Consider the following 24807-nt stretch of genomic DNA (forward strand, 5'->3'; position numbering starts at 1 on the left):
CTGTATTTTCCGGACTGTAAACTAAAGTCACGTTTTTATCATGAAACACGTTGTGATTTATTCCAGAGTGACCTAGGCCTTTACAATGCATTTAACTTAGTTCACATAATCTAAATGTTGACTTTCAAAAGTAGACGCGCCAAGAAGACTATTCGCTGTATTTTGGTTTATATATATACAGTATATACTTATTTTTTTTTCATCAATCTCTTTATTAAATTTTGAACATGAAATAAGAACTAACAAAGTTCCCCTTCACATACAAAGAAAAAAAATACAAAAACATAAACACCAAGAATCAACAAAAATAAACGACAAACAACATAGTAACAATGAAGGAAAAAATACATATAAAAACACATTAACTAATAGCTGTGAGTGACGGTCCAAGAACTACTGCCCAGTCATTTGCAGCAAAAAATGTGGGACACTAAGTTTACTCAGGATTGTCTGGGAAGGTCAACTTCCCAACATATTCAAAAAAAGGGGGTATAATATATATATATATTAGGGGTTGAACGACTTCAGATTTTTTGAAGTCGACTGTTATGACATCAAAGTCGAGTCGACGTTGACTAGTCGTTCACGTCATTCATAAAAACACAAGAGATGGGACTGCTTTGCAACATGCACCAATTTGCAATTTATTAGCAGAAAATGATACAGATGCTGACAGACAGTTCATAATATGTTGCAACTTAACGGTAACAATGCAACAATAACTCCCGTTTTAGTGCAAAAATTTTTTAGCGATGCATTATGTTGGCATAACAATGCCATTTATGCAAGATAGGCTGTAAGCCTACTCACTGTCACAGTCCTGCTCATTCACAGATTTTACTTTTCGATCATGGTTTGCATGTTTAGTGAAGTTTCTAACTGACCGTTCGCAAAGACCCTCCCCCTTTAGTTAAGTTACTGTTGCTATGTCCGACACAGTGAAATATACTGTACATCGCGGAGCAGAGAGGACACTGACAACGTGCTGACAGATAGGACAGAGCAGGTTACTTTTAATATGAAACAAAGTCTCAACTTTAATATTTGGTCATTTTATAAAGAAATTTAAACAATAAATACGGTTTGTGGCTCTTTAATGTGTCGTGACAGATCGCTGTAGAGCCTCGATCAGTTAAAGCTGCTCGTGAACCAATCATCTCTTCCTTCTAGTTCATTTATAGCATCAAATAAACATGAATGAACATAAGAAGGAGTGTTGTTTTAACTGCGGAAAGACGTCAGTACACGCCGTTATTCAAGTTCAAATCCTCCGACGTTAATCTACTAGCTCTCCTGACTGCTTTGTCGGACCGAAATGGCGGATTATGATTGGTCAGATCGCCTGTCAATCAAACTCCCTGCGAAGGGTAAATTGACTGCTGTCGAGATGATTTGCATTCCTCACTTAACGTTAGCGGATGCCTTTTCAGATGAGTGTGCATTGCGCTTGTACTTTTGTTGTACTTCAGGACAGACTTACTTTCCAAGTGACATTTTTACAAGCTTCATCTTTAGTGAAGTATTTCCACACACTTGATGGTGACAATCATAGTGTCACATGATCAACGCGACTAGTCGACATCAAGCTTAAAGCGTCACGGTATTGCATTAAGGTCGACTAGTCGGTTCAACCCCTAATATATATATATATATATATATATTAGGGATGTGCACGAATATTCGAATTTTCGAATATTCGATCTGTAATTATTATTCGAAAAATAAAATACTATTCGAATTTTATCGAATTTATGAAGCCGTAAATACTTTGCGGGTCGTGAATGCAGTGAATCCCTGATAAATCCCAAGCACTAACTCGCAGTTATAATTAAATGCACTGGGTGGCACTGTGGCGCATGTTTAACAAGTTGTTTGTATTTGATCATAATGCCGTCGTCTGCCTCGCGAAGTTTGGAATTACTAGTCGAAAATGAGGTTACTAAATGATTTTACAAAATGGAATTACTTTTGATCAAATTAATTTATTAATCTGGAGTTATAATATCATCACCACAATGAGAAATCACATGAAATCCAAACAGCAGTCGACTGAGGAAAGACAGCTGTCTATCATTGCATCACGACTGCAGGTAAGCGCAGCTGTAGTGCGAGTGATCCGAGATAACTTATCTAATAGTAAAATTATATTGAGGTATATTCTTCCTTTAAGTTTTCTTTGAGAGAGAGGTTTAAGAACAGAAAACGCAAAGTGCTGTTAGAAACTTAGAACTAGAACACCGTTATCTTTGTTTCTCTGAAACGTCTGTCAGCGCAGCGCGTTTTCTCACTCGAGCATAAATTGCTCGCGGCGTCCCTCCATGTGGATATTATTGTTTTTCTCAACATAAACGTGAAACAATATAAACACGATGATCATATGCTGACTCGAGTGTATGTGTACGTTCTGTACGATAACTGGCGCAATCTGCTACTCTGCTTTATTTGGCGTTTTTTTCCGTTCGCGCTGCTTGAGCTTATATCCTTTTGTTCTTATATTTTTTTGTTTACACATAGGCCTACTGTTTAATGTTTTCAATTAAAAGAAAACTTTAAAACATGTTGTAAGCTTGTTGTGTATATTGCCTAATCATAAGCTTCTTCAGAAATGGTGACAAAACGTTAAAAAAAATTACCTTAAAAAATAACGTATTTTTCGTTAAACGTCATTTAAATAAACGAATATTCGAATATTCGAATTTTATGAGCCCGAATATTCGAATGCAATATTTTTGAAAAATGCCCATCCCTAATATATATATATATATATATATATATATATACACACACACACACACACACACATATATAAATATATATATATATATATATATATATATTTATATATACATATACATATACATGTGTATATATATATATACATACACACACACATATATATATATATATATACACACACACACACACACACACATATATATTTATATACGACTTCCAGTGACGTCATGACTGAATAGATATCGGAGAACGTGGTCTCCGCGAATTTATTGTTAAAACCAACTAAAATAACAAATTTAACTCGGCAAATAAAATACATCTTGCATTCTAAAGTTGAGTTGATCTAGCAGACATGCCAAATCTGGGGCAAAACATGATCATTTGAGAGAAAGAGACGAAAGGAAAAAGTCTCCGAGCCCTATTCAGACGCGGGCTAGTTCCGACTCCTCTGAGGGAACCACGGCGGAATTAGTTGGTGAACTTAAACAACTGCGAAAGGAAAATCAGCAGGGGCACATCGGCACGAAGGAGTCGCTGACGAGATTAGAAACATCGGTCGAAGAGTTGAAAGGTCAGATAACAAAGCTGGAAACGCGCATCATAGAGGCCGAATAACGTATTAGTAACAGCGAGGACTCAGTGATGCGTCACGGGAGGGCGATTAGATACCTGCTGCAACGAGAGGTGGAACTGTCTGCCAGGTGCGATGATCTGCAAAACAGGCTGAGACGAAATAATTTGAGAATCTACCAAGTGCCCGAAAACAGCGAGGATGGGAAGAATCCAATTGAGTTCATAAAAGAACTACTCACTTCAACTCTAAACTCTCTTCCCGATGGTGACATAAAAATTGAAAGGGCTCACAGAGCACTGGCTCCCAAGCCAAAAGAAACGGAACCACCCAGATCAATAGTAGTAAAATTTACGTATTTCTCGGTGAAAGAAGCGATTCTGCGTCAGGCCTGGGTACAAAAACAAGTCATGTATAATAATAGACGAATCTATTTCGATAATGACTACTCTCCGGAGAGCTCAGGTGCGTGACATGATTAGACAACTCAAGAAGAAGGAGCTTTTATCCTGCACAGTTGAAGATCAGCCTGACCACCGGTGACAAAACTTTCTCTACATTGGCGGATGCCAACACTACAAGAGCTCGGTATCAAGACGCAAATGGGGGAACATGACGCACTGGAGATGGAGCTGTCAAAAACCATGTGGCAGACACGGAGAGGAGGTCGTCGCAGGATTAATCAAGCAACGATGTCAGACGCGGATGTTAAAGCTTTCTTCTCGGAGCAGATCATTTAGTTTTGTTTCCAGGAACAAATACAAGCAAGATAAATTTTTTTTGTATTTTTTGTATTTTTTTTTGTCTTCTTCCTTCCCTTCATCGTGACTAGTGAACGTGAGGTGAGAACTATAATTTGTTAACGGAAGGGCTGATATATCAGAAACCGTATGGTGATAGACATTTGCCGTGGCCACACTAGGACTGGTTGATATGGATGGTTTTGGCAATAAATGCGGAAGTAATAACACTTATTGAGTGGATGACACTCGCCCTTTGGGCTGCAACCCCCTCAAGGGAACCATTTAAATGGTGTGGTCGCAAACACGCAAGGTGTACTTTTTCCCCGGAGAGATCTAGTCACAACTCTCTGCCCACTTTCAAACGGGAACTGTTTGCCATTTTTTTTTTTTTTTTTTTTTTTACGAATCTACTTTGTGTCAAGTGCAAACAGTTGGATGTGGCGAAGTTCAAAATTATGTTCAAGTTCATTGTTCTCTTTTCCTTGACATTTTAGACACACTGATTGTTTTTTGGTTTGTGACCAGCCCAAAGTGGCAATCTAAAAAAAAACATTTAATTTTACTAATAACTATGGAAAGTTTGACGTGTGTTAGTTACAACGTGAAGGGGATAGGTAGCCCAGTAAAGATGAAAAAAATTCTAAATCAGCTCAAGACATTCAAATGTGGTGTTGCCATGTTACAAGAGACTCATCTCTCAGAAAAAGAACATTTGAAGTTGAAAAGAGAATGGGTGGATCAGGTTTTCAGTGCATCCTACGGTAAAGGGAGAAAAAGGGGGGTTGCCATCCTTATTAGTAAGGCTGTCTATTTTACAGAGGAAAGAATCATTAAGGATAAAGATGGCAGATATGTTATGGTTGTGGGAACAATTGGGGGTATTCAAATAACTTTTTTGAATCTATATGCTCCAAACGAAGTTTGTCCAATATTTTTTAGGAAAATTTCCTCACTTGTGGCCGATGAAGCGGAGGGTATTGTAGTGATAGGTGGGGATTTCAATTGTGTCTTGAACCCATATGTGGACAGGTTACCAGCAGAATAGAGACGTCAATCACGCAAAACAAATACGGCACTGGGGATGATGAATGAGCTGGGGCTGGTCGACGCTTGGAGATATCTCCACCCAAAAGAAAAAGACTATACATTTATGTCACAAATACACGGGAGCTATTCTAGACTCGAATTTTTCTGCATTTCAAAACCTGAGCTGCATATAGTAGTGGAGTGCAGTATAGAGCCCATTACTATTTCAGATCATAGCCCCGTTGTTTTAAAACTAAATTTGGGGCAACATAAAATAGTTTGAATATTGGAGACTAAATATCTCAATACTGAATGATGCAGCAAATAAAAAGGAAATACAGAGGCAATGGGCTGATTACATTAAAATAAATGATAACGGATCTGTATCACCCTCTGTGCTATGGGATGCAGCCAAAGCAGTTTTCAACAAATAATAGAATGTCATCTGCTTATAAGGCAATCTTGTGACTGTTTCCCTCATAATCAGTTATTCCTTGTATATACTGATTACATCTTATGCTCTCGGCCAAGGGTTCAATGCTAAGTGCAAACAAAACCGGGGACATAGCATCTCCCTGTCTTGTTCCCCTCCCAAGATCAAAAAAGTCTGAACAGTGGGCGTTCACCCTAACTCTTGATTTAGGATTATGATAAAATGTTTGTATCTATGCAACAAATCTGAAATATTATTGCACTTGCATCCAAAATAAAAAAGCAAAGGGAACTTAAACGATTGGAATTGGAGAAAGAAATAAGAAGGTTAGAATGTGAACATAAAACCTTTGGAAATAAAAAATCCCTAGAGCTATTGAAGCAAAATAGACAGAAACTAGATGACCTGTTAACTTACAAGGCAGAGGGGGCTCTCAGGTATACAAGCAGAAAATATTATGAATTTGGTAATAGAGCAAGTCGGCTGCTTGCTTTCCAACTACGCAAAGCCCAATCTAGTAGAGCTGTTCCGAAAATTAGACATCCAAATACGGGTATTATAACATCACAACCTAAAGAAATTGCAGATGCATTTAAAGACTACTATAAAAAACTATACGAAGGGAATAAACAGCCAAACAAGGAAAGAAAAATTAAAAACTTTTTGGATTCTGTTAAATTAAATAGATTGACGAAAGAGGAGTCTGAAACAATGGTTAATCCCATAACAGAGGAAGAAATTCAGAAAAGTATTGGTAAACTCAAAAATAACAAATCGCCAGGAGTAGATGGCTTCCCGGGAGAATTTTATAAAGCTTTCATAAATGAATTAACCCCAATTTTGTGTCGAATGTTTAATTACGCATTAGAGAAGGGAGATCCTCCAAAGTCATGGGCTGAGGCAGTAATTACAGTTATCCATAAAGCCGGGAAAGATCCCACTCAGTGTTCAGCCTATAGGCCCATAATCCTCCTTTGCCAGGATTTAAAAATTTTAACCTCAATTTTAGCAGAGAGGATTCAAAAACATATCAGAAAATTTGTGAAACCAGACCAGACAGGATTTGTTAGTGGACGTCATGGTGCCGACAATGTTAGGAGAGCTCTGAACATACAGATGATTTCAGGAAAGAGACAGGTCCCTTCCATGTTACTTAGTTTAGACGCGGAGAAGGCGTTCGATAGACTGGATTGGACATATTTAAAACAAACACTGACACATATGGGCTTTCATGACAGATTTGTTGCATGGATACAAACATTTGATCATAATCCTAAATCAAGAGTTAGGGTGAACGCCCACTGTTCAGACTTTTTTGATCTTGGGAGGGGAACAAGACAGGGAGATGCTATGTCCTCGGTTTTGTTTGCACTTAGCATTGAACCCTTGGCCGAGAGCATAAGATGTAATCAGTATATACAAGGAATAACTGATTATGAGGGAAACAGTCACAAGATTGCCTTATAAGCAGATGACATTCTATTATTTGTTGAAAACCCAATTGCATCAATACCAGCTCTCCTTGATTGCCTTGAAGTATATGAATCCATTTCTGGATACAAAATCAATTCAACCAAATCAGAAGCACTTATGATCACTGGAGTCTGGCCCGTAGAACTAAACAATAGAACATCTTTTAGATGGTCTAAACAGGGATTCAAATATTTAGGAGTTACCGTTACACCTAGACTTCCAAAGTTGTATCAGGCAAATTATAATAAACTAATTAATACCATTAAAAAGGATTTATTAAAGTGGGAAGTGTTGCCACTTTCGCTGTTTGGTAGGATTGAGACAATAAGAATGAATATTCTGCCTAGATTGCTCTTTTTATTTCAATCCCTCCCAGTATGGATTCCTGCAACTACATTTAATATGCTAGAAAAACTCAAATCAAAGTTCATATGGCAGAATAAACGACCCAGAATAAAATTAAAAACATTGACTTTAGGAAAGGAAAGGACCCTAATTTAAGATATTATTATTATTGGGCTGCCCAGCTAACATTGATAGTGGCATGGATTAACAACGATGTTGAAACAGGATGGGTTAGCATAGAACAGAGCTCAGTACCAAATGCCCCTTTATCAATACTAGCCTTTATGACACCTCAATCCCAGAAAAAGATGAAAATAACAAATATATGGGTTAAGCAAACTCTGAGAGTGTGGACAACAGTTCAGAAGAAACTGAAAGGAGTGGCAACCATATCAAGGGCTATGTCCATAGCAGATAACCCTGAGTTTTTACCCTGTAGGTGGGATGCTACTTTTAAAAGATGGACTGAGAAGGGTCTTACCATGATTGATCAGCTTTTTGACGGAAGTACATCTTTCTCTGATCTTAAAGAAAAGTTTATGTTATCATCAAATGATTTTTTCAGATACCTACAAATAAGAAACTATATTACAAATCATAAGGAAAGGGAAATAATTAAGAAAGCCCCGACTAATGTTGAACAGTATTTCATTACTATAATCAAACAACACCCATTACATAAGAAGCACATGTCGCGCATATACAGCAGACTACTGCTTGATTCAACAGATAATACGTTCCATATAAAGACAAAGTGGGAGTTTGAAATGAATGATCATATAGAGGATGAGACGTGGGTAAACATATGCACAGGATGTCATAAGGGCATCAACAGTCATAACTGGAAAGAGTTTGACTGGAAAACAAAAATCTGGTTTTTTAGAGCACCACAGGTGATATCAAAATTTGTGGATAATCCAGAAGCAGATAAATGTTGGAGGGAGTGTGGGAAGGTAGGAGACCACACACACATATTTTGGGAATGTCCAAAATTATTTACATTTTGGCAAGGGGTTAAGGATGAGATTATGAAAATGATGCATGTAGATCTGCCTTTTACTCCCCTGTATTTTTTGCTTGAAGGAATACCCCAAGATTTTTGTAGTCAGATATATTCTGCATGTCCTCCTATTATGTGCACGAAAAACCATTACAATTAATTGGATGAAACCACACCCACCCAGAATGAGTCAGTGGAGAGAAAAACTCATATCTATATATAGAATGGAGCATATGACTGCCCAACTCCAACTGAAAATGGACACTTTCATACAAAGGTGGACACCTATTAGTATATATATTGAGGCACTGAGGGGGAATTGAACTGATTGTGTGAAACTTTTAATTATTCCCTGTTGTATAAAAAAAGATATATATATATATATATTTGTTTTTTTTTCTTTCTTTTCTTTCATTCTACTATTGTATAGTGCTTTATGTATTTTATTTTTCTTTTTCTTTGGGCCACCGTGGTTGTCAAGGAATGTTTAGTTTGTTGTTGTAACTTGTTAAAATGTATAAAAAATAAAGTAAAAAAAAAATATATATATATACAGTGCAATGCATAAGTGAATACACCCATGCTAAAGTTGACTAAAAAGAGGAATAAAAAATCATATTTTGGAATTTGAACTTAATGCCTTAATTTAAAAAATTAGGACAAATCCAACCTTTAAGGCCACCAATTTTCTTTGTGAATGAATAATGTATCGTAAATAAATAAATGTTCTTCCTTAAAATACATGGTGCATAAGTGAGTACACCCCTATGTTAAATTCCCATAGAGGCAGGCAGATTTTTATTTTTAAGTTTTTTAAAAAAAAAATTTTTTAGGATACTATGCATCCTGATAAAGTTCCCTTGGCCTTTGGAATTAAAATAGCCCCACATCATCACATAGCCTTCACCATACCTAGAGATTGGCATGGGGTACTTTCCATAAGATCATCTCTCAATGCAAATCAAACTAGCTATTAGGCTAACTGAAATAAAACCATGCCAATCTCTAGGTATGGTGAAGGCTATGTGATGATGTGGGGCTATTTTAATTCCAAAGGCCAAGGGAACTTTATCAGGATGCATAGTATCCTAAAAAAAAAAAAAAAAAAATACTTAAAAATAAAAATCTGCCTGCCTCTATGGGAATTTAACATAGGGGTGTACTCACTTATGCACCATGTATTTTAAGGAAGAACATTTATTTACTTACGATACATTATTCATTCACAAAGAAAATTGGTGTCCTTAAAGGTTGGATTTTTCCTAATTTTTTAAATGAAGGCATTAAGTTCAATTTCCAAAATATGATTTTTTATTCCTCTTTTTAGTCAACTTTAGCATGGGTGTATTCACTTATGCATTGCACTGTATATACATACACACACACACACATATATATATACTTTTTAACCACAAATGCCCGTCTTGTACCATCTCTGAGATGTCAAGTCAAGTCAAGTCATCTTCATTTATATAGCGCTTTTAACAATGTAGATTGTCTCAAAGCAGCTTTACAGAGATAAGCGTATAATTTAAGGTAACAGAGATTGTTTCGGCTTTACAGCAGAGTTAAGTTATTTTCCATCTAAAGTTAGTTTTAATTGATTTGCTTCCGTCGCAATGATCATTTGTTATTAAATTAGGGGCCGCTAAGACGACACCATTCTCTCTACACAGACTTTAAACGCGAACCTGTGAGAAACGCTGATGGCGTTCACATGAGCATTTAGAATGGGTTCTATAGTTATGTGCGTTTGAATATACGCAGGTTTGGAATTCCCTACAAGCCAAGCCTAAACAAAATACTTGTCTTTCCTTATAAATTTTGATAAGGAATTTTATTTTATTTGTTGCTTTGGGGTAGGACCGCGAGACGAATTTTCCCGACAACGCCTTATCTGTATAGTGGTAGAGGGATCCTCCATAGGGAGAGACTAGTTGGCACTTCAGCACTGCGTTGTCATCGGTCCAGGCGAAGGTCCTTCGTCAGATCTGGATACGGCCTGGATCCGGCAGGCTGCAGGAAAACCTCGGGATAAACACAGACACTAAAATTAGCGTAGATGCCATTCTTCTCACGTGATGTAACGAGTACATCAGGATTTTTGGGAAGTGTTCCCGGTTCCGGCTGACCTACTATATGCAGCCTAACATTAAATTATAGAAGTCTATAATGTATTATGTGAAAGCTAGGTCAAAGAGATGTGTCTTTAATCTGGCTTTGAACTGACAGAGTGTGTCTGCTTCCCGGACAATGGTAGGAAGACTGTTCCAGAGTTTTGGTGCTAAATAGGAAAAGGATCTACCGCCAGCAGTCGATTTTGATATTCTAGGTATTATCAACTGGCCGGAATTTTGAGATCGCAATAGACGTGAAGGAGTATAATGCTTTAAGAGCTCGCTCAAGTACTGCGGAGCTAAACCATTCAGTGCTTTGTAAGTAATCAGCAATATTTTAAAATTGATGCGATGTTTAATAGGGAGCCAATGCAGTTTTGACAGAACCGGGCTAATATGGTCATACTTCCTGGTTCTGGTAAGAACTCGAGCTGCTGCGTTTTGAACCAGCTGTAGTTTGTTTATTAAAGGAGAACTCCGGTCAATTTTAACATTGAGCTCATTTTTTTGTACATTTGGAGTGCTGTCAATACAGAGAACAACGACAAAAATCGGTGTTGCCTACACCGAGTTATTCTATTTTTAAAATTTGCACCCTATTGACTTCAATGGGGCAAGTAGTAAGCCTGCTTTTTAGCCTCTTAACATCCTTTAAGTGTCATTACAAGTGCACAGAAAATGTGAGTGATTCCTTCCGAGTGAACACGGGTGGATCTGACTGCAGTAGATGTTAGAGATATTAATAAAAATGAAGTTAATTCAGCCAGCGCTCATACCTTTGTTTACATCCTGTTTTCGGTGGAAGGCCATAGTAATCGATTGTCGAGTTCACGCGCATAGGTTTAGTACGTATGATCACGCGCGTGAACTCGACAATCGACTACTTTGGACTTTGACCGAAATACAGGTATGTATTCACCCGTGTTCACTCTGAAGGAATCACTCACATGGCTGTGCACTTGTAATGACACATCAAGGATGTTAAGAGGCTAAAAGCAGGTATAAAACTTGCCCTATTGAAGTCAACAGGGTGCAAATTTTAAAAAGAGGATAACACGGTGTAGGCAACACCGATTTTTGTCGTTGTTCTCTGTACTGACAGCACTCCAAATTTACAAAAAAATGAGCTCAATGTTAAAATTGACCAGAGTTCTCCTTTAAGCGTGCAGGGCAACCACCCAGTAGAGCATTACAATAATCTAGCCTTGAGGTCATGAACGCATGAACTAATTGTTCCGCATTTGTCAATGAGAGCATATGGCGTAATTTAGATATATTTTTAAGATGGAAAAATGCAGTTTTACAGATACTAGACACGTGACTTTCAAATGAAAGATTGGTATCAAAGAGCACACCCAGGTTCCTAACCGACGACGAAGACTTAACAGAGCAGCCATCAAGTGTTAGACAGTATTCTAGATTATTACGTGAGGAAGATGTGCCACGTATTACGTCATCACGTTGGAAAGGTCACGCGTCACGTCATCAAAAAATGTGTTTTGGGGTTTCATGACCCTTTAAAAATGAAATGAAATGAATGTGTAAACATGAATACATCAACAGTTTCAACCTTTGTATTGTTACAGTGTTGGTAGTATATTTAAATTAACAATGTGTAGTCTTTCTCCATGTTACCTTTACTTTGATATCCCTGTTTATTTGTCAGCAAAAGTCTGCTGGATGAAGATGAACACGTTAGTTGATCATCATAGATCAGAGTCATTTTCTCTTTCTGTCTTCAGTCTGAATGATTGCAGTATTACAGAGGAACAGAGTCTCATCCTGACTTCAGCTCTGAAATCAAACCCGTCACACCTGAGAGAGCTGGACCTGAGCGCGAATACACTAGGAGACTCTGGAGTGAAAAACCTCAGTGATCTACTGATGAACCCACAATTCAAGCTGGAGAAACTATAGTTAGTATCATTATACTGTACAGCAATTACAGTGTGACTGAAGTTTATTTATTTGAAGACAGCAGGGCTTATGTGTCATTGTTTATAGCAGTGCACTTTCTGGGTTTCCCCTATTGCTCACAGGGGGTTAAAGTGGGATGTGAGTGTGCCGTACGGACTCTTATTCTGGCTGTACTGAAGACGAAGCGGTTTGACCAATCAGATGAAAGGGGCGCCCACATGTGCAAACGAAATATCAAAGCCATAAACCGATTTGTAAACCACAAACGAAAAATTAGAAATCGAGCCGAAATCTCATTTTCCGTTTATTAAACTAAACGAAACACAGAATAAACGATCCATCTTTTCATTTCTCGTTATTCCATTCCAAACAGGAAATGAAATGATCAGATGATACACGGACCGTGTCGTGTGTTCATTCGTTTTTTGATTTAATATTGAAAGTAGAAAAACGAGAAAACACTTCCTTTTTCGTCTTTTTATTTTTTCAAACAAACTAAAAACAAGTATTCAGCTTGATTTTTCACTTTTCGTTCTCAGGTAGAAACATTTATAAACAGCTTGAATATTTGATTTCTACATGTATAGGCGGGAATGAAACGCTCCTTTCGTCTGATTTGTCAGCCGAAGATCAAACTGTCCCGTCATCAGTTCTTCCTCAGCTCCGCTCAGCAGAATAAAAGTCCTCCGCTGCTGCAGTTGTGCGGATTCTGAACGCGTTTATTGCAACTACTACATTTCATCTTTTCCTCATCAAACACCCAGACTAATGGCTCGACACGACCCGCACCGGGGAAGAGCCTCGACAGGGCTTTCTTATGAGGCTTTCAGTTCTCAAGTGCCAGGGGGTCCGTGAAATAATTTACTATAACCTACTGTATTTTCCGGACTGTAAACTAAAGTCACGTTTTTATCATGAAACACGTTGTGATTTATTCCAGAGTGACCTAGGCCTTTACAATGCATTTAACTTAGTTCACATAATCTAAATGTTGACTTTCAAAAGTAGGCGCGCCAAGAAGACTATTCGCTGTATTTTGGTTTATATATATACAGTATATACTTTTTTTTCATCAATCTCTTTATTAAATTTTGAACATGAAATAAGAACAAAGAAAGTTCCCCTTCACATACAAAGAAAAAAAAATACAAAACATAAACACCAAGAATCAACAAAAATAAACGACAAACAACATAGTAACAATGAAGGGAAAAAAACAACAAAAAAAACACATTAACTAATAGCTGTGAGTGACGGTCCAAGAACTACTGCCCAGTCATTTGCAGCAAAAAACGTGGGACACTAAGTTTACTCAGGATTGTCTGGGAAGGTCAACTTCCCAACATATAAAAAAAAAAGGGATATATATATATATATATATATACTTTTTAACCACAAATGCCCGTCTTGTACCATCTCTGAGATGTGCCACGTATTACATCATCACGTTGGAAAGGTCACGCATCACGTCATCAAAAAATGTGTTTTGGGGTTTCATGACCCTTTAAAAATGAAATGAAATGAATGTGTAAACATGAATACATCAACAATTTCAACCTTTGTATTGTTACAATGTTGGTAGTATATTTAAATGAACAATGTGTAGTCTTTCTCCATGTTACCTTTACCTTGATATCCCTGTTTATTTGTCAGCAAAAGTCTGCTGGATGAAGATGAACACGTTAGTTGATCATCATAGATCTGAGTCATTTTCTCTTTCTGTCTTCAGTCTGTATAGATGCAGAAATACAGAGAAACAGAGTCTCATCCTGACTTCAGCTCTGAAATCAAACCCGTCACACCTGAGAGAGCTGGACCTGAGCGTGAATACACTAGGAGACTCAGGAGTGAAGCACTTATGTGCCGTACTGAAGGATTCACACTGTAAACTGGAGAGATTGAGGTCAGTCACATTCACATACAAGAATCAAAATGCTTCAACAGTTTAAACTAAAACACTTTAACATTGTATTTGTGCAAACGTAGTATTTTGTGATCTGGTGAAATAAAGTTGAAGATCTCTCTTCCTCTCTCTGTTTTATTTGCTTATGAAGATGGTGTGTCTTTACAGAATAAAGAGTTTTCTTTTCTTCTGTCTTATTTTCTTCTCTCTCTCTGCTAATGTAGTTTAATCCGCTGTGATATGACAGATGAAGGTTGTTCTGATGTGACTTCAGCTCTGAAATCAAACCCGTCACACCTGAGAGAGCTGGACCTGAGCGGGAATAAACTAGGAGACTCTGGAATGAAAAACCTCAGTGATCTACTGATGAACCCACAATTCAAGCTGGAGGAACTACAGTTAGTATCATTATACTGTACAGCAATTACAGTGTGACTGAAGTTTATTTATTTGAAGACAGCCGGGCTTATGTTTCATTGTTTATAGCAGTGCACTTTCTGGGTTTTTTAAACTAAAACACTTTATTCTCAATATCTCACAGTGAGTCTGAGTTCACATTATATTTGTGTAATATTCTTCACATTCATGATTTGTTTCTAAGATAATCTCTCTTCCTCTGTTTGTGTCTTTCTAGTCTACAGGACTGTGGCATTACAGATGTTTCTTCTCTAACTCAGTCTTTGACTAACTCAAAAGCTCTGCAGTTTCTAAAAGAGCTTGAGCTGAGTCTCAATGATATAGGAGACTCACAGCAGCGGCTCAGAGACGAGCTACGAGACTCAAACTGTGTCCTGAGGTGAGGAAACATCACTGAGATATTAAAGAGATCTTCATTTACCTCTGATATGTGAACAAACCTTTCAAACATTCGTGAAAGGAAATTATCATTAAGCTTTATGCAACAAAGGGTTTGTGTGAGAACAAAATGTGAAGTTATTGAAATGTTTAACACAAAGGAGGAAAGAGAACAAAAGCTCACTGTCACAGCTTTATACATTGTCGTAGAAATTTTAAACTGTATATTAAAGTAACCATATTTAACATCTAACATCTGAACAGGATGTACTGTACGAAACCAATGGAAAACTTGTGTCTTTGAGTGTGTGCATATGTGTGTAAAAATAACATAGTTTGGGAAATGAACCTAGACAGTCTGTTAGAATCTTGTGATTAACAAATGAAGTCATCATTAAAACAAAGTTTGCTTTACCTAGTAACAGCTTTATTTATTAAGTGTCGATTGTAGACGCAACAGTTTTATTTATTAAGTGTCGATTGTAGACGCAACAGTTTTATTTATTAAGTGTCGATTTGTAGACGCTAGATAGTTGGGATTTAGGAAAAAATCCACTACAACATCAACACCTGCTTTATTAACAGTAGAAGTGAATCATTTCAGTGTGAAAACAGACTTGGTCAGACTGTAGGAAAACGCTGCACTCCTGCTAAAATCAGTGCAGTTCCAGCTTCAGTTCACAGCGTCCAGCTCACATGAGGAATGTCTCTGTCTCTAGTGTGTTTTTACTGTGACAAGCAACACGTCACACTACTTTACACTTACTTTACTCTCAGTTATTTACTGAGAGCCTACAAACATGTTTAAACTAGAGGACAAACGGCTTTAAATAAAGGTTTGTGTTTGAACTCAAAATAACATTTGTATTTGCTCCCTGTGGTTTATTCCATACGCCGTACACTCATTAGTTTCTCCTTTAATGAGACTCAATAGGAGTCGCACCGACACACACACACACATATGAACATGATTCATGCTTTACATCTATTATATTTAAAAACACAAATATCTATCCAAGATCATGTATTGTCAGTAATTAATCTGATTACAGGAATTCAATTTAACTTATTTTTACAACAAACAAAAAAACAGAAATATAATAATTTGCACTTTGTTCCACTGAACTCTGATTGTTTTCTCTTCTGTTCTACTTTACAGAGTATATTAAGATCGATCACCAAACTCTGATGGATGTGTTATATCGTAGTGTGAAATGATCATGAGAGGAGCAGAAACCCTCAGCTGATCCACAGAAGAGTCTCACTACTGTCTATGAGGAGAAATACATGTGTAAATGTTTCATAAAGGTGGAAGTGACTCAGACTTCACAATTAAATAATGAATAATAATTATTTATAATAATTAATATAATATTTCATTATTATAATTATTTATATCTATTTAGTTTTGTGTGAAATCCAAGTTTTGGAATTGGGAATATATTGTTGATTCTGATTTGTATATGTTATTGATATTTTATGTGAAGTTGTACATGTCTTATATAAAAATAAAATATTATTTCGTAAAATCTGTTTTGGAATACATTTGTGACTCTGATCTGTTATATATATATATATATATATATATATATATATATATACACTGCTCAAAAAAATTAAGGGAACACTTAAACAACACAATGTAACTCCAAGTCAATCACACTTCTGTGAAATTAAACTGTCCACTTAGGAAGCAACACTGATTGACAATCAATTTCACATGCTGTTGTGCGAATGGAATAGACGACCGGTGGAAATTATAGGCAATTAGCAAGACACTCCCAATAAAGGAGTGGTTCTGCAGGTGGTGACCACAGACCACTTCTCTGTTCCTATGCTTTCTGGCTGATGTTTTGGTCACTTTTGAATGCTGGCGGTGCTTTCACTCTAGTGGTAGCATGAGATGGAGTCTACAACCCACACAAGTGGCTCAGGTAGTGCAGCTCATCCAGGATGGCACATCAATGCGAGCTGTGGCAAGAAGGTTTGCTGTGTCTGTCAGGATAGTGTCCAGAGCATGGAGGCGCTACCAGGAGACAGGCCAGTACATCAGGAGACGTGGAGGAGGCCGTAGGAGGGCAACAACCCAGCAGCAGGACCGCTACCTCCGCCTTTTTGCAAGGAGGAGCAGGAGGAACACTGCCAGAGCCCTGCAAAATGACCTCCAGAAGGCCACAAATGTGCATGTGTCTGCTCAAACGGTCAGAAACAGACTCCATGAGGGTGGTATGAGGGCCCGACGTCCACAGGTGGGGGTTGTGCTTACAGCCCAACACCGTGCAGGACGTTTGGCATTTGCCAGAGAACACCAAGATTGGCAAATTCGCCACTGGCGCCCTGTGCTCTTCACAGATGAAAGCAGGTTCACACTGAGCACATGTGACAGACGTGACAGAGTCTGGAGACGCCATGGACAACGTTCTGCTGCCTGCTTTCATCTGTGAAGAGCACAGGGCGCCAGTGGCGAATTTGCCAATCTTGGTGTTCTCTGGCAAATGCCAAACGTCCTGCACGGTGTTGGGCTGTAAGCACAACCCCCACCTGTGGACGTCGGGCCCTCATACCACCCTCATGGAGACTGTTTCTGACCGTTTGAGCAGACACATGCACATTTGTGGCCTACTGGAGGTCATTTTGCAGGGCTCTGGCAGTGTTCCTCCTGCTCCTCCTTGCAAAAAGGCGGAGGTAGCGGTCCTGCTGCTGGGTTGTTGCCCTCCTACGGCCTCCTCCACGTCTCCTGATGTACTGGCCTGTCTCCTGGTAGCGCCTCCATGCTCTGGACACTATGCTGACAGACACAGCAAACCTTCTTGCCACAGCTCGCATTGATGTGCCATCCTGGATGAGCTGCACTACCTGAGCCACTTGTGTGGGTTGTAGACTCCATCTCATGCTACCACTAGAGTGAAAGCACCGCCAGCATTCAAAAGTGACCAAAACATCAGCCAGAAAGCATAGGAACAGAGAAGTGGTCTGTGGTCACCACCTGCAGAACCACTCCTTTATTGGGGGTGTCTTGCTAATTGCCTATAATTTCCACCGGTCGTCTATTCCATTCGCACAACAGCATGTGAAATTGATTGTCAATCAGTGTTGCTTCCTAAGTGGACAGTTTAATTTCACAGAAGTGTGATTGACTTGGAGTTACATTGTGTTGTTTAAGTGTTCCCTTAATTTTTTTGAGCAGTGTATATATATGTGTGTGTGTGTGTGTGTGTGTATATATGTATTTTTTTTTTTAAATTTTTTTTTTATATATATTGTTTTATATTGTGTTGTGTTGTGTATTTTTTTTGGTGAGATATGTCCTCTATATTTATCTAACAATCTCTTCTCTCTTGTGACTATTCTACATTACGTAATCAGGAGATTTTCACATGACTAACTAATTGTTGTTTAAAAGGACTGTGAGTGTGTTTGCTACACCCTGGCTGTGTTCGAAACCACATATTCACTGAGTAGGTCCTTAATTTCAATAAGTACTTGCTTAACGAGCGCTAAAAGAGTAGATACTATATAGCCTGATCGCGTTAAGTATGAATGCGAGCCGTACATCATCCGCCATGTTGAGGTTATCATGTGACCTACAACGTTATCACAAGCGCAACAACTTAAAAGATATGAGCGACAGCTTTAATTCATCTATCTGTAAATATCCTGATATTGATGAAACTTGCTCATTTTGTCGTTTTGTTGAAGAATCAAGTGCCCATTTATTTTGTGATTGTAGTTTAACCAATACATTTAGGGTTGATTTAAGTTCTTATATTTTAACCCTATAATGTGACCCACAGTTTTATCCTTAAAGATGTTATTTTTTATTATAAAAACCCAAAATCGTCATCTCTTGAATATGTTGTTAATTTCTTTATTTTATATACAAAATGTTTCACCCACAAGCAAAAGTGGCTTAAATCTCAACATGTTTAACTCGTTTCATCCCTCAGGTTTATAAATAATTATAAACTTTTTTTTTTTATGTATTATGATCAATTATTCAAATATTTAACCTTGTAATTGTGCTTTTCCCCCTGTGTATATAATCTCATACTATGATAAACGCAAACCCATGATATTTATGTTTTCTTATTTTGATTTGTTTATTGTCATTATGATTGTTCATTGTTAAAGAACTGGAATCTTTCCCTGATCTTGTATGTAACTATAAGTTATGAGTGACAGGTGCACTAACACTTCCTAACATCAGTAACTCGACAGCCTAGACCAGTTCTCCTCAGCGTGTGTAATGTGTGTAATGTCTGCATAGAGGAGACGGGCGGCTGATGATCTCGCCTTTGGAGAAAACTGCTGATTTTATACTCCAAAAATGTAAATATCCCTCCTTAAAAATAAAGATTACCCCAGAAAGAATTGCATTGCTAGCCCACCCCAACACTTGCACACAATTATAATGATAAATGCTGACCAATACTTAATTATTACTTTTTTAACTGAAAATTATATATTTCAGTAAAAGAAACAAAATGTCATTTGTTTTGTCATGTGGCATAGATATGCATGAATACACACTAAATAAATGCAATGAACACATCTTCAGTCTAGCAATGAATTAATGCATATATTAATGAAATTAAATATTTTGTTTACTGACAATAAGAAACATGAATAAATGAGTAAAAGTGACCATCACAATAAACAAATGCATGTAGTACATGCATTTGTTTATTGTGATGGTCACTTTTACTCATTTACTCATAACACACCAAACAAAGCTTTATTCAGACTTATTGTTCTAGCAATCACATATGTCCAGGCGGTGAACCCCCACATCTCACTGCCATCTCAACACAGCGGTTCTCATTCTGTGTGTTTATTCTGATGAATCAGCTGACCACCGTTCCCACCTTAACCTGTCTCTGCCGTCCATCATGTCCCTCAGCGCTGCAGTCAGACTCAACAACACACACTCCTGTGAGAGAAGCGTAGTAGAGTGAGTCTTTAACATGCTGAACACACACTGATGCTTTATAGAGTCTGTACTGAACCTGTGAGACTCAACAACACACACTCCCCAGGTAGCCAGCAGAATCGGGCCGATCGCGGCTGAGTGTCGGCACACTCGGCTGTGTACTGGCATCGGCTCACCGGAAGTGAGCCAGCTCTGGCCCAGTAATGGTTGCCAGATCTGGCTAGGTTCTGGCTGTGTGTAGCTGGGCCGATTGTGGTTGAGACATGGCTCATTAGACACATTAAATTATAAAAATGCCACAATTCATAAACTTCAAAATGAGTTTTAAATTCATGATTTTTTTTTTTTTTTTATAATAATACTATTTTTATATGAATTGTATGTATGTAATGTTCCAATTCTAAATGTTTATGTTTGTAAATGCTGCGTGCGTGACTTTGACGTGCTTTAATGCGCGTGCTCGTGAACGTCCCAGAAGCTTTTTCAAACACTGGAGCGGCGTAGAGTCGCCATGGAAACGGCGGGCCACCACTTCAACTGACGAGCAGTTAACCCTCTCTCGTGGTGTTTTTATTGCTTCCAGGTGAGTTTAGTTTCTTAAATCACACGAATAATACACACAACTGTGCTTGACATTTATCTTATTTGTAATTGACACGCTTCTGTTGAATATTTACTTATAGAAATGCTTTATTGTCTTCGAAAAAAAAATCCGTTAGCATCTCAACCGTTTTCAGAAAAGGTAGCTAACGTAGACTAACGTTAACTAGATGAGCTTTTGTTTATGAAAGTTTGGGGTTTAATCACATCTTATATGTAGATTAGATGTTTTTAATAGTTTTGTTAAGGGTTTAGCTTGGAAGTGAGCTAATTTATTTAACATAAACGTAGCCTATGTATTATTTAACAGAAACTTGTGTGCTGTTAATCGGTGACGTCACTTACATGGAGCGCTAATGTTAAAATTGGCTGAAACTAGCTCAATGGTAAACAAATATTGATAAACAAATTATCTGTGATTTCAGCAGCAACAAAATAACAACAGAGGGGAAGCTCTACTATTGCAACATTGCTGAAGAAAGCTGCTGCCAGAGAAAGACACAGGTAAACTGAGGAAGCCCATTAAATAACTTTAAATTCATTTTCTCACAATGTTTTTCACCTAACGTTATATCACCATGCATCTGTTTTCTTATTTATTTTATTTGTTTAATTTATTTTAAGAAGGTTTTTACATCCAAACGTAAGTGACACTGTTGGAGCAATATAAATAAGTAAACCTAAAAACATAAATTCTGTTATGCTAATTTAAGAAATTATTTTCTGTATGTTATTCTTTCTATTTTCCTTGCCTTTAAATAAACCTGGCAAGAGGATTGTTGTGTTCCTAGATCCTTCCATGCTGATGGCCTGCACAATAGCAGAGTTGGAGCAGATCAGCATCTCTATGGCGCTGTGAACCCTATGACTTGTAAGTAAAACTTTCAACTAATGTCAAATATACAGTATTGGTATTAACGGCATGATAAAGACACCAAACACACCGCCAAGATGACAACTGCCTTGATAAAGGTGTAGGTAATGGAGGAGCCAGTATGTCTCCAGATCTGAACCCTAATGAGCAACTGTGGGGCTTCCAGAAGCAGAAGGTGGAGAAGCGCCATGTGTCTAACAGCCAGCAGATCTGTGATGTCATTATGGAGGAGTGGAAGAGGATCCCAGCAACAACCTGTGCAGCTCAGTCTTAGTGATGGGAAGTCCGGATAATTTTACTGACTCTTTTGTTTGTTCATCAAAATGAACAAATCTTTTTTTTCAAGTCATTTCGTTAATTTAAGGGGCTTTAAATGTTATACTTTTAAAGTTGCTCTAAGTGATGTTGGGTGTCGTCACTTCTTGTATTCTGTGCTCAGCACCACTGCTCACTATACACAGAATACGCGCAATTTATTACCACTATTATTTATGCATTTAAGATTGAATTCAGTGTCTGGAGTTATATCCCTTTGTGGTGTGTATTCTTCTAATTTCAGCTCCTGAGTCCATTTTGGGGTGATGGTCAAGACAGAACCAAACGAAAGCTGGACTGTAACCTACTGGCCTATATGACAGACTACACACTGACAACTACTGGCATGGATGCTGCATCACATGTTTTTGAACAAAAACTTTTTTTACCTAGAATTTAAAGTGTGGGGAAGTTTTCATCTGGGGCCGGTTGCACCAGCTGTGTGTAAGTTATAACTTAGCCTAGTTTTGACATAAATGGACACTAAGTTACGACTTGCGCACTTCTAAATATTTTTACATTGCACCATTAAACTTTGTTGAAGCGTAACTCTTCGTATAAACTAAATATTTACGGCAGCCTCCGATCAGGAGTAAATAAAATATCAGACAGACTGAACTGCATCAATAAGCTCTTCTTTTACCTGACAGACTTCAATTCTTTAGACATATATGATTATTTATGCTGACACTCGCTTACATTTTAAGAGAGGGAACATTACGTGAAAAGATTACCTTGTTAGCGGCTATCTTTAACACGAACCCGTCCTAAACAGCACGCCGCTGTGTGCATCGGTCCATGTTGTGCATGTCAAATATCAGTCATAATCAATAAACGTAATTTCTTATGTTTTTTGTATCAATATTTATTTATTGATCCTTATTCATTTCATTTCAAATACAGTTTCTGAATGTTATTTACATATAAAAACACTTATGCTATTCATGATCAAGTATCGTATTTAATGGAAACTTATTTTTACCGTTAGAAACGTGAGGCAAAAGAATAAAGGATAAACTGAAATTCACAGCATTTCAACACGACATCTGCTCACGTATTTGAAGGCTGCTATTGGATCATCGAAGCTAATCGTCATATTATGCGACTATGCATGACTTTACGGAGAGCTTACGACCTACTAGCTACGTTCTGCCTTACGAACAAATGGTGCAACGGAATAAAGTTCAGAGTTAGTTACAAACTAGCTAGTCGTTACTAAGCCTCTAGTGTGGACTTTACGTTCCAATTTAAGAAAGAACTTACGAACGGCTGGTGCAGCCCTACCCTGGCCTTCATCAGCCTCCATGAGGGGACTCTGTGTCTTATCTTATGTGATCTTATCATTTTAAACATTCTTAAAAGTACGGCTTATTTCTTCTGAATTTATTTTGTAGTATGTGTAAAACTTTTCCAATAAAAGAAAATCAACTTTTAGTAATGTATTTAAGTATTGAATTAACTTCATTGTTTAGTAATGATCAGGGTTCAACAATAAAGATTGTTAATGGGACCTGTTAATGTAGTATGTACAGTATAAATTGCAAATGTATGCTTGTGTTCGGCACGTGTTTACAGGTTACCCAAGACATTTTAGAGGAGGTATGCTGTTGCTGTGTATTTAAAGGTGCATTAAGTCATTTTTACTTGTAATAAAATAAAATTGCAACATGTAATTTATGTATATAATGTTTGTTTTTTGTGTAATAAAGTCTGTCATTAAATTGTAACTTGTCTTTGTTGTTATTTTGTAGATGTTTGTTGTAACTAGGTTTATGTGTAATTCAAGATACTTTAGTAAAACAATTTGTGGTACATGAAATAAAAAAAATCATAAAGAATAAATTTCCCTTTGGAACTCTGACTCGGGCCAGTACCGGCGAATTATACAATTTATGCTGGCGTGATTATGGCCCGATTCCGGCAGCGTCGGCTCAGTTTCGGCACCCGGAATCGGGCCAGTGTACTTGGGCCGATTCTGGCGCGTCATTGCCGCGTTTCACAAGAGTCCGGCAACCGGAACTGGGCCGATTGATTTCTTCCGGCTTGCCGGATCTGGGCCATTGTTGGCCCAGATCTGTTTGGCTACCAGGATCCTGTGCAGGCCCGGCTGCAGGATGAAATGACTGAGGGGGCATGTGAAATTGTTAAGGGGGCTTAACTTTATACCATCAATGAACAATACACACTGATAACTTGCTTAGTAAAAAAGATAAGCCAGCTTAATTTATTATGCATAAATTAACCCTTTCACGCTTAATTTTAATATTCTAACTGACTCCCCATAGTGTGTTTTTTCAAGGCGACTGTTATTTTAGAACGTTCCCCCTTAATGTTTCCATGGCGACGCGTCATATTTGTCACGTGACACACAGCAGCCACAATAACACTGTTGACAGCATAGACAGTATACATGACAAGATGTATCGCTTTTATTTCCTTTTCCCTTTTTATTCAAAATATTCACAAATTTGCTTACCATGTCATCAACTATCTGATATTCCGATTCTCAAAAATGTGTATAAAATGCGCCCGCGCGTTTTGCTTGTTTTTTTTTTTAGCAATGAAAAATAAACACTAAATGCTCTGTTAATTTTGATCTTTCATTTTCGTGTAATACATCAATCGATCCTGTTCAGTTTCTATTTTTTTTTTCTGTATACTCACAATAAAAATAAAGTGTTTTGCTTTTTGACAAATAAAGAAAAATTAACATGATGCGATTTCTGCCTTCTCTCTGTCAGTAAACTCCCATTTGAAACGCGTTCGAAAATGATCTATAACTCCGCGAAAATTCAGTCAAACAGGCAAACAGACCCACGGGCATAAAGCTTGAGATCGCATCTTTTAAATGAAGTAATTTATATAAAAAACAAATATTCTCAGCTTCTGTAATCTGTATAAAAAGAGAGCGACTCCAGTCGAGCTCATTACCAGCTCATTCAAAAGTAATGTGACCACTCCCCGGAGAGCGCGTGCTATTCAAACGCAAATTCTGACAACCATTTCAGATCTGTGAAACGCCCACATCA

At 37.7% G+C, this 24807-nt stretch overlaps 2 protein-coding genes across 2 annotated transcripts in view; both read left to right on the top strand.

The window, feature by feature from the left end:
• Window positions 1–24807, top strand: part of LOC311305800 (uncharacterized protein) — a 1224369-nt gene that overhangs the window by 90967 nt on the left and 1108595 nt on the right. The window lies entirely within an intron of this gene.
• LOC311298876 (uncharacterized protein) lies at window positions 3749–14699 on the top strand (the record flags this gene model as incomplete). Its single annotated transcript, XM_084422203.1, has 3 exons — window positions 3749–3846; window positions 14091–14264; window positions 14489–14699. The coding sequence occupies 3 exons, from the start codon at window positions 3749–3751 to the stop codon at window positions 14697–14699; spliced, it is 483 nt and encodes a 160-aa protein (XP_084278329.1).

This window comes from Rutilus rutilus, assembly GCF_951802725.1.
Source record: "Rutilus rutilus genome assembly, chromosome: 1".
NCBI classification, from domain to species: domain Eukaryota; kingdom Metazoa; phylum Chordata; class Actinopteri; order Cypriniformes; family Leuciscidae; genus Rutilus; species Rutilus rutilus.